Below are 10,744 nucleotides of genomic sequence, written 5' to 3'. Positions count from 1 at the left end.
ATCTGTCTTCTAGGCCGATAAGAATTGGTTTGAGTTGAATTGAGTTTGCCTCACTGAGAGAAGTGTTGGTTTCCTTAATGACTGTTTTTTACAGGAGCAGGTCACTGGCCTACTCCCAACCCCCTACCAGGAGGGATGGTGGACTACTTTTAGTCTGGCTCATACCCTTTGACCTGCCTGGCATGGGTGACCCTTCCAGGAGTTATGCTCTTGCCAGCATAGTTCTCAGAGTTATTGGGGCATGCATGCCTTCCCTCCATGGCAAGGCACAGTCCCTGGGGAAGGAACTTTAACTCACTTAGCTCTATATCTAGCTATATGAGGGTGTTATGTGCCCAACCATTTACAGGTGCAAAACTTACTTGTGTAATATCAGAGGTTGACTTTTAGCCACTGGAAATTTTTTGGCCCCCAAAAATCAACAAGCCATATTATATAAGGCCCTGTGGGCATTAGCTACCAAAGATGCTAGCCCACAGATCCCTCACATACCTCAGGTTTCCAAAGCCACAGAGAGTAAACCTAATTGCTAGGGAGAACACATAGATGCATCCTGAAGTTATTGACCACCTCCACACATTGTAGCTATTGGCTGGAGCTACTTTTAATATGAATGGGTTTGATGCACAGACATTAGAGCTGGACAGAATGATATGCTGTTTTGTCAAAGCCATATAAAAAACATCAGTTTTGATGGGAAGGTTTCTGAAGTCCAGAGACACCAGAGAGAGAGAGAGATGAATTGAAAACCTGACTTTTTTGCACTGAAAATGATATTTTGACACAATTCTGTTTAGCAAAACCTTTTTAAAAAATTGTTTTTATTCCAATGCGGAACAAAAACAAATTCTGAAACCTTGAAAGTTGTCATGAAACAGAATTGATGCCATCCAGCCAATTCTAATAGACATGCCATCACCTGTATACACAAGTGCTAGTGTGAAAAATATTCATCAAAATAGTGCACATGAAGGGGGACAAATGGATGCCAGGATGAGGCCTCTTTGCAAGTCAGGCTCAATTTTAAGTAGTGAGGGGATACCTATACTAAAGATGCCCTTAGCTGGCAGTATACTCATTTTGAATGTAGGAATACACACAGGCCTCTTAACATCTTTTGGTTGGAGATACCTGAAGTTCAGCTAACCTGTTCAGTCCCTCTCAAAATCGTATTTCTGCCAAAGAGAGCTAAAAAAGCAGCTCCGCTAACAGAAACCTATTACCACTTGAGCAGACCAAGCATTCCAACCAGTAGGGGCAGTGGTGTTCAAATCCATTCTACTCTCCCTATCTTCACAGGAAGTAGCTTGTTAGTTGGACAATTTTTGATGTGGATCATTGTTATTATTTTAACTTTGAATCTAGTAGCCGTTTCAGGGGGATAAGCCAATTTAATGCTATGGGCTGGTTGGTTGGTTGGTTGGTTGTTTTTAATGTGTCCAGAAAGTTAAAATAGAATTTATTATTCTGACTACATCTCTATTGCTTTGGCAGCACACTGTGGGCAAAATGCTCCCTGCCGTTCTACAGCAGAGGGGATCTCTCATCTGCCGATCACAGCAGAAAAGGTACAAATAGGGGAGTGCGGCATCTTCTACATGCCCCCTGCTCTTCAGTCCTGCAAAAGCCTAACACTGGTGCTCTGCAAGCTACTGCCCCTACAGCTGAGAATACAGCTGGACACTGCTAGATCCCCCTGTTAAAAGCCCATAGTGGAAACCAATGCACCTTACTGGAGAGAGTGTGCAATGATTTACCTAGCTTCCCCCTCCATGGTGCAGAAGTCCATCTTTGACGGGTCTTCAGAGGTAGCAGATGGTCAGTGAAATGGCTCCTGCCAGTGAAGCAGCACAGCTGCTGTAGGAGCTTTGTTCTTCAGGGGCTGCAGGGAAAGAAGGACACTGAGTAGGAGCAGGGAGAGCAGAGGCCTCCATGTGGAAGCCTCTTATGCCTCTCACAGACCCATGACTTTAATGGTGGAACCACTCAAAAACCAGCAGAAGAATTCCAAGGAAATGCCACCAGTTTAAATTTACAAGGTTTCCACTCCCCTACATGGGAGTAAAACATGGAGGTATGGGGTCCTCTGGCAGCACAATGGATGATTTGGAGAGGAACGGGGATTAGCACTGTAATGGTTCACTTGACTTCTGTTTTCTAAATCCCAGCTTTATGCTTTTATCTCACACCAGAAAAACCTACTGAATGTTGGAGTTTATAATTCACAACAAATAATTTAATGTTTCCATTAACACATCACAAAAAGGGTGTGAACATCTCACCCTTTGTTTTTTAATTCAAACAGTTATTGACAGAAAATATATCTGCTATTCCATTGGCTCCAAATGATGCTACCATTTAAATAATAATTACAATACATGCTAATGGATAAAATTTTTAACTTATTATTTCTGTGACAATAACATGCCTCATCATCTGCTGAATTTAGAGTATGGCTTTTAAAAAAACAATATTTGATCTCACTGTCTGGCTAACAATTAATCCTCTTTCACCACGCACCAAACTATATTAATACCCTGCAAATCTTCAAGGTGTAAGTTACACATGATTTAGTATAAAAGGCAAGCTTGGGGCTTTGCTCTCTCTACAGCTATTACCAGCAAAACAAGTAGAATACATGTGAATTTTCATCAGCTCTTGAATTAAGGTTTGTTGGTTGGATTTGTGGTGTTTTTGAAATTGCAAATGTATGTTTAATTGCTTTTTTAAAAATTGATTATTCCTTACCATTACTATTCCTTAGTTCTAATGTATTTACACTAGTTTTTTTCAGAAGAGGAATGTTACCAGGATTCTTTGTAACAAGAATTAAGATAGGGTTTATTCATAGAAAATGTCTTGGTGTGCTGTAATCATTTTCTCTCAAAAATTACTGGATATATAGTTCTAGTCATTTAACAAAACCAGTCTCCCTTAACAATAATCCTACAACTGTATTTTGCTGAATGTGCTGTATGTTTTTAATAAAAAGAAAAGGAGGACTTGTGGCACCTGAGAGACTAACCCATTTATTTGAGCATCAGCTTTTGTGAGCTACAGCTCACTTCATCGGATGCATTCACTGCAGCTGTAGCTCACGAAAGCTGATGCTCAAATAAATGGGTTAGTCTCTCAGGTGCCACAAGTCCTCCTTTTCTTTTTGCGAATACAGACTCACACGGCTGCTACTCTGAAACCGGTGTGTGTTTAATGTTCCTCAATGTTGCAGAAAAATTGTTCTTGTATTAGCATTTGTGGATAATAGGACAATCAACACAGGTTTCGTCTTTTTCCCACAGAAATCTCATGTTTCAAATAACTCTACGTGTTCTTCCAGTCTGAACCATTTGCTTTATACCACAGGATGAAGACAATTAATTGTTACTTGCTGTTACTTTGCTGGAAAGCAATTTGTGGTAATATCTGTGAGCTGTCCAATATCACCATAGCAGTGGAGAAGGAGGAGTGCAAGTTCTGCATTAATGTGAATGCCACTTGGTGCTCTGGATACTGCTTCACAAGGGTGAGAATCTAAGTTGTCAAAATAATGGACAGGAATTAAATACTCCCCAAAAATGAATATAAACAAGCCAGTCTTACAGTCTGTAATGAGAAGACTCAGGCAGGGTCCAGTTAAATGTGAAACAGTCTTAAATAATCAATGTGTGTTATGAAGTGGAGCTGTGAATGCCACAGCTGTCTTGAAGTACAGAGAGACAAGTGAAAAGGTGCTTGGTCTCCTTAAATTCAGCATTTATTCAACTGCATACACAGGTTTCCTAACTGTGGATTGTGTAAAAAAAGAAAATCAACCTTTAATTAATTTTGTTTGAAAGCCACTTATCAACTGTCCTTCCTTCTATGCATACATAAACACTGTGCATCTCATGGAATGTTGGTTTATATAGTTCCCTTAATTTTAAAAAGACTTTGCTTTATGACATGAATATTCAGGGCCTACTGTCACAAGTTGCTGAGTGCTCCTTCACAATACTAAGTCCTCCTAACTCCCAGTGACATCAGGGCACTCAGCAGCCCAAAGGAGTGCTCAGCATTGTGCAGGATTGGGTATTAAAGAGCCTTTCAGAAGAAAGCTGATATGTGGAGGCAAATTCTGCTCCCAGTTACTCTGGCATAGCTCCCATCAACGTCACTGGGAATTGCTTCTGTGTCATTGACAGCAGAATCTGGCCTTAGTGATTATACCTGAGAGCAACTGAGAGTCTACCACATTTGGTAACACAATACAAAATCAAAAATATAAACCTTAGTCAATTCTGTAAGACAATCCAGTATAGAGTTTAACAAGTATTTTGAGTCAAGAATTAGCATAAATGATTGATTATAAACTATGTATTTGTTTTCTCACAGTAAAGATACTAACAAATCTTTCTTGTGTTATTCAGTGTAACGAGCATAGGTTTTGAATGTATTGTGAACCAGAAATATGGAAAAACATAGATACTAAAGATGGCCCCAAGCCTTAAAGTTTAGCTCCAGATGGATCTTCCCTTCAGTTTTGAAGATGCTCACGTTTGGTGTCCCAATTTGATCCATTACAGAGATGGTACATAATCACAAAGTTTGTACAGCTGAGAAGTTGGCCATATTTTGACTCCTGTCTAGTACTCTGCCTTGTGCCAATTTCTGTTTAATACTGGGTTGGAAAAGGATATAATCTGGTGGTTGCACTGGAGTTTACGTATCCAATCATTACCAAATAGATGCCTGTGCCTTTCATATAAAAGTTACTTTGAGTTCTAAAAACAATAATCATTTATAGTTACACCATAGTTGCATGTATTTACTACATCGGGTCTTTGAAAGGAGAAAACTGGAAGACTTGGTTGTAATTTTAAGCCTAACAAGTCAGTGGGGATTCTTTCCATGGAGTTCACAGGGCTTTGGGTCAGATCCGCCATGCAGATTCTAGTTTTTACAAACTCTGAGAAAAATCACAGGTCTCAAACTAATTTCAAGTCAAATATTTCCTTCCTGTCATTTTCAGGATCCAGTGTATAAGTACCCACCAGCATCATCAGTTCAGCAAACCTGTACTTTCAAGGAGCTTGTTTATGAAACAGTGAAGATCCCTGGCTGTGCTGACCATGCTGAATCATTTTATTCATACCCAGTGGCTACAGAGTGCCACTGTGAGTCATGTGATATTGACAACACTGACTGCACTGTGAGAGGCTTAGGACCAAGCTACTGCTCCTTCAACCAAAACCAAAGCAAAGAATAAGGAGAACTGAAGATGTTAGTCTAGTTTTGGTTTTCTGTTCAAATATGTAAATGTATTGTATTAAAATGGTACAAAGAGGGAGGGACAGCAAACGAAGAAATTTACATACAGCCAAGTTTAAAACAATTAGCACTATATAAAATGGAGAGCTACATCTTATATTTGTCTGCCGCGGCTTCCTCTCACATTACAAATCAAGGTCAGTTTCTCTGTGACCAACTTCGTCGCCCTTCTGACATTTCTGCCCTTATCTCATCCAACACTCCCTTCCATTCTCTACATGCCTCCATTCTGTCTCCCCTCATGACTCCATTTGTCTCCTGCTGCTCTCAGCTTCGCATCTTATTCCATGCCATCCCTTTTGCTTCAAACAGCTTCCCACCAAGCAGCTTTTACCCCCTCATTCCATTCCCCCTTAGAACACATTTATTTTTAAAACCCTTCCATCATTGATCACCTTCTCAGCAATATCTGCACACCTATTTTTTTACTCTTATCCTGCATATCTTAATTATTTAAGTTAGACTGTACGCCTCTCTGGGCTGGGACCTTCATTTTTAATGTGTTTTGTAAAGCATCATGTACATGTAAAGATATTAATAGCTTGCTCATTATAAGGATCTAGAAACAAAGCCCAAGAGTAATATTTGCAGGTAGGTCTTAGGGTAGGTCCACGTAGCAATTAAACACCCGCGGCTGGCCCTAGTCAGCTGACTTGGGCACAGGCTGCAGGGCTGTAAAACTGCTGGGTAGATGTTCAGGTTTGGGCAGGAGCCCAATCTCTGAGACCGTGCAAGGTGGGAGAGTCCCAAAACATGGTCTCCAACCCAAGCCCAAGTGTCTACACCCCAGTTAATCTGCCCCATAGCCTGAGCCCTGCGAACCCACATCAGCTGTCTTTGGGTCAGCCACAGGTGTTTAACTGCAGTATAGATGTACCCTTAGTGATTTAGGAGCCTACGTCCCATTCTAAAAAGTGAGTCAATTGAAAGTCAATGGGAATTAGGCTTCTAAGTCACTTTTGAAAATGGGACTTCAGGTGCTCAGTCACTTAGTTGCTTTTGAACATTTTATCTCAAATCTTTTCAGAGTCGTCATATTTCCCCTTCATTGTGGAATTCTACACAAGAATGAAAGGTATCTTTCTTACCTAGGCCCCAATCCTGCAAAGGCACACTGCTTAACTTTAGACACTGTGTGTATAGTTATTCACATATATATGTCTTGGGAAGATCAAGGCCTAGGTTGGCAAGATCCCTTATTCTTTCATACAGTTCCACACAATTGATGTGATAGTAGATTTTTTTAGATCTTTACAACAGTTTTATATTCCACAATTGTCTTTTTTGCAGTGATGATATTAGTTTAGTATTGATTCTATATGGTATATTCCTCAGACTAGTAGAGAAAATGTTTAGTCCATTGTATGTACCAATGGATATTAATGCTTAAGGTTATTATGCATATAATTATCTAGGGGAGATTGTCTGTTAATAGGAAAATCTCTCATCAATAGTATTTAACTTATTTAATTTCTAAGACTTTTTTACTGAAAAAAATAGTCCTCATCACAATTTTGTTTGTGAGATGTCATTTTGGAGGTCTTTATTGCTCTACCGAAGTTATGAGACAGAACAATAATATGTATATTGAACCTGATTCTCTTTTCGCTTCGGCCAGTCTTATACTAGAATAACTCCATTGATGTCAATAGAGCTACTTCTGATTTGCATTGGTGTGAGATCAGAATCAAGGTTATTACTCATATTGGCCCCAAACCACCACTCCTTAGTCAGGCAAGGGAATTTTAACTGAATAAGTATTACAGGATCAGGTCTTTATCTGCAGCGAGAGAGAGAGAGAGAGAATAAATGTGCCTTCAAAAGTGCTTCTGTAAATTCTATCTGTGCTTGTTTATGACTCTTGGAATATTAAAAAGGATTTTGCTGCACTTACATCATTTTATTCTTTTGTAAAGGTCTTATTGAAAAAGTTACACTCCATCAACAAAGTATTCTTCAAATCATTAATTTTTTTTCTTGATCTCATAATTTACGTTGCAATATCTCGGTAGTAATTAGTTAGTTTGCTAATCTAAACTGTGTTTACATCAGCCCAGTATTGGGCCAGATGGGATCCCACAATCTATTGTAAAAACACAGATACATTTTGTCCAACAGAGGGCAGTGGTGCATTATGTAATTTTGATTAAATGGGCCAGAGACTCAAAATCAGGATTATAATGAAAGTCTTGAAGTTTAAAGTTTAACTCAGAAAATGAAGGTTACTGAGGTGAAACAACACTAGGGTTAACATCATAACATCAACTCTGACAGAAAAACCATGATTGTTAATAACTGCAAGCTGTCACAACTTCACTTTACATCTGATCTGCACTTCCCTTTACCTGGGCTTTGCTTAGTAAAGACTGAGGGAATAGAGCACCTCCTACTGAATTGCCACATCCTTTCATGCACCACTGTCCCAACACATTCCCCTTAAGTTGTGAGATCCAACAGACTCTCTCACAGGACATTTTGGGACAGCTACTTGTAAAACATACTTTTAAAAGGCTAGAGATTTACACAGTGCCACACAATAATGCTTATGTTTGTCAGTACTAGAGCTGTGGAAATGAAGCATAGTAAAACATTTATTTGTTGAATTTACCATCTTTTTCTGTTTGTGACTTGCCCATGAGCAGCTTATGAGTTCATAAGCATGTTCACCTAGGGCTAAAGTCTCAGCTATGCAGAAGGCCAGCGCAAGGCTTGTGCACTACCCCTGTTGAAGGCTTTCCATTGACTTCACCGAGTTTTGTATCATGGTCTTATATGGAACCTAAATGGTGCATAGGCCTTGAGCTGGTCCTCTACACCCCCCAAACATTTATTTGTCTACTACTTCTTCTGTACATTGTTCATCAGCAAGTCATTACAGTGGTGGATCTTCAGAGTTCCACTTCTGTTGGCTTGTTTTGATTGGACACATACTGCAGGTAACATGCTATACCTTTTATTCTCCATAGATTTTAAGACCAGAAGTACGCATTATATCACTTAGTCTGACCTTCTATATATCACAGGCCATAGAATTTCACCCAGTCAGCACTGCATTGAGCCCAATAGCTTGCACTGACTAAATCATATCTTCCAGAAAGTCATCCAGACATCAAAGGCTGGAGACTTAGTAGTTTGGTCTGTTGGACACAGTTTGAATATTCAAAATTTGCTTTTCACATAATGTCCAGTTTGTTTAAAACTGGCTGTTACATGAATATCCTTGCCACTAATCTGTCACTCAGCTGTCTGCAGGTAGTAAACTTCAATGGGGTACTATGATGGGGCTGAACCCACATCACCACCAAGGCAAGAATAAGAACCCCAATTAGTTATGCTCTGCACATGGGTGATTAATTGCCTCCTGAACTAAGGCAGTGGATATAGGCCTTATAAGTAGACTGGAGGAGTTCAGCTGGGAAGAAGCCCTAGGGTAGGGTTCAGACAGGAAACAGACAGATACAGACAGGAAACAATGGAGAGAGAACTCTAGAGGACCTGTGTCATCCCCTGCTAGCAAAGCTCTGAGGTAGGTCCAACAAGGGAACTACAGTATGTGAGAGGTGTAAAAAGGGTATTATTTTGAAGATTTGTTTGGATTTTTATGTGGACTCATTTGTATTACCCTAAAAGGAGTTTAGGCTTTCATGTTACTTGGTTGGAGGGCTAAGCCACAGAACACCCAGAAGGAGAGTCAGGAGAAGATGAAGGTTGGGAAAGGCTATTGTAGGGCTGAGGGAGAGCATGGTAGTGAGCACTAGAGACAAGGATCCCAGGTAATGCTTCAATCAGAGATGAGGGGGTGCCAATGGGGTGAGGCTGCACTACTTGCAAGCATGAACACCAATTAGTTATGAGGTCCAAAATGACTTCAATTAATTATTTGAGTAAGACTTTGAAGTACTTGCCCAGCTCTGGCTATTATGGTAACTAGATACAACACTTCTCAATAGGTTGAAGTCTCACCATGAAGCACTGGTGAGACTCAACACTGTCAGTAAATGAGATAAAAGTTTGGAGACATGTTACTAGTAGAACAAAAGGATTTACAAAAGCTTTCAGTGTTGGTTTAATGTTGCTCTTATCAAAGTCAATGACCAATTGACTTTAACAGAGTAGAGTCCCTCTAGGAAGGATTGCATGTAAGAATCCCTCATAAAAATATCAGTTTAAAGGCAAGCTCTGCAGAAGGACTATGCAACTTGTCACCTTTTGTGTCCAACTTCACTAAGTTTGACAAACATATTTTGGAGAAGCAAGTAGCTAGTACATAGCTGGTAATGTTAAAAGTTCTAATGAACTGTATTGCTCAAATACTGAAATTATCTGCTGTCTTCCCTCCTGTAATATCGGATAAGGTCCAAAACAGCAAAAAATGTTAGTCTTCTGCCTCAACAAGACAGCAGAAGATCTGGGAAATCATCTTCCATAGGTTTGCATGTTCTTATGTAGCATGGAGGTTGTGTCACTTAAGCTGAATGAGGCACTTTGAATATCTTACATTCTGCATCTAAGTGTCACCAAGAGCAACTTCCAGCAAAGACAACCCAAGCTTTACTGAGCTCACAGTGAGTCAGCTAGAGAGAAGTTCCCTTTTAGCTTTCTTGGTAGATCTGCTGCTTGCTGCAATCTGGAGGTTTCCAAGTTGAATCTCAGGTGTGGTATTGTGCAGGATGCACATTTAGTGAAGTCCTCCCTCCATTTGTGATCAGTATCTTGACTAAGGCAGGAGTTATTCACCTAGAATGAATGCAGCCACCAGACAGTAACTGGGTAGGTTGATTTTTTACATATCAGGCAGGGATTGTCTCTTCTTCTGTGCTTGTTGTGCACTATTCAATGCCCCATTGTGCTGGGTGCTGTACAGTTTCCATGGATATTGGTAGTATATTTACTCTCCACATAAACTGTTTATTGTTCCCATGAAGAGCTGATGGTAGTATGAACACTCCTCTTCACTGGTGAACAGAAGTATCTGTGCACAAATCCTTGCTATTCACTAGTCACCAATCATTATTTTCCGGTTTTGAAAGTTTGAGTCATCTAATCAGGGAGAAGTAACACCATGTGACTCAGGTATCCAGTCACAAACCATGTCTAGTGAAGAACTAAAATGAACAGTCAGTTTGTGAACACCCTGTAGGCTAAAATTAGTTCACATAAACTGGCATTGAATAATTGGGAGGGGGGGAAAGTCTGTGAATGAAGGAGGTTAATTTAACAAATATAATTGCAATGAATAATTTGACCAACTCTTGGTTAGCCAGACTGACATACACGAGCCTTGCTGAAGACTCTTATGCTTTTTTTATTTCCTTTTTTTGGGTCCGTTTGCTTTTCTTTCTCCTGTACTCCTGCACTCTGCTCCTCATTGTATCTGTAAGTGACCTGTCATATGATTAATGTTTGCTGTTGTCTTTTATTGAATTGCTTCAATGAA

The 10,744-nt window shown here is 39.8% G+C and overlaps 1 protein-coding gene across 1 annotated transcript; it reads left to right on the top strand.

Annotated features, from left to right (window-relative positions):
* Window positions 1–1,509: 1,509 nt before the first annotated feature.
* FSHB (follicle stimulating hormone subunit beta) lies at window positions 1,510–5,245 on the top strand (the record flags this gene model as incomplete). The annotated part of the gene is made up of 3 exons (XM_084631211.1): window positions 1,510–1,568; window positions 3,364–3,523; window positions 5,009–5,245. 3 exons carry the CDS (start codon window positions 1,510–1,512, stop codon window positions 5,243–5,245), a joined length of 456 nt encoding a protein of 151 aa, XP_084487337.1.
* Between the last annotated feature and the right edge of the window lie 5,499 nt (window positions 5,246–10,744).

The sequence above is a fragment of the Lepidochelys olivacea genome (genome assembly GCF_965140295.1).
Source record: "Lepidochelys olivacea isolate rLepOli2 genome assembly, chromosome: 6".
Classification (NCBI taxonomy): Eukaryota; Metazoa; Chordata; order Testudines; family Cheloniidae; genus Lepidochelys; species Lepidochelys olivacea.
This window is presented reverse-complemented; position numbering and strand designations above follow the sequence as displayed.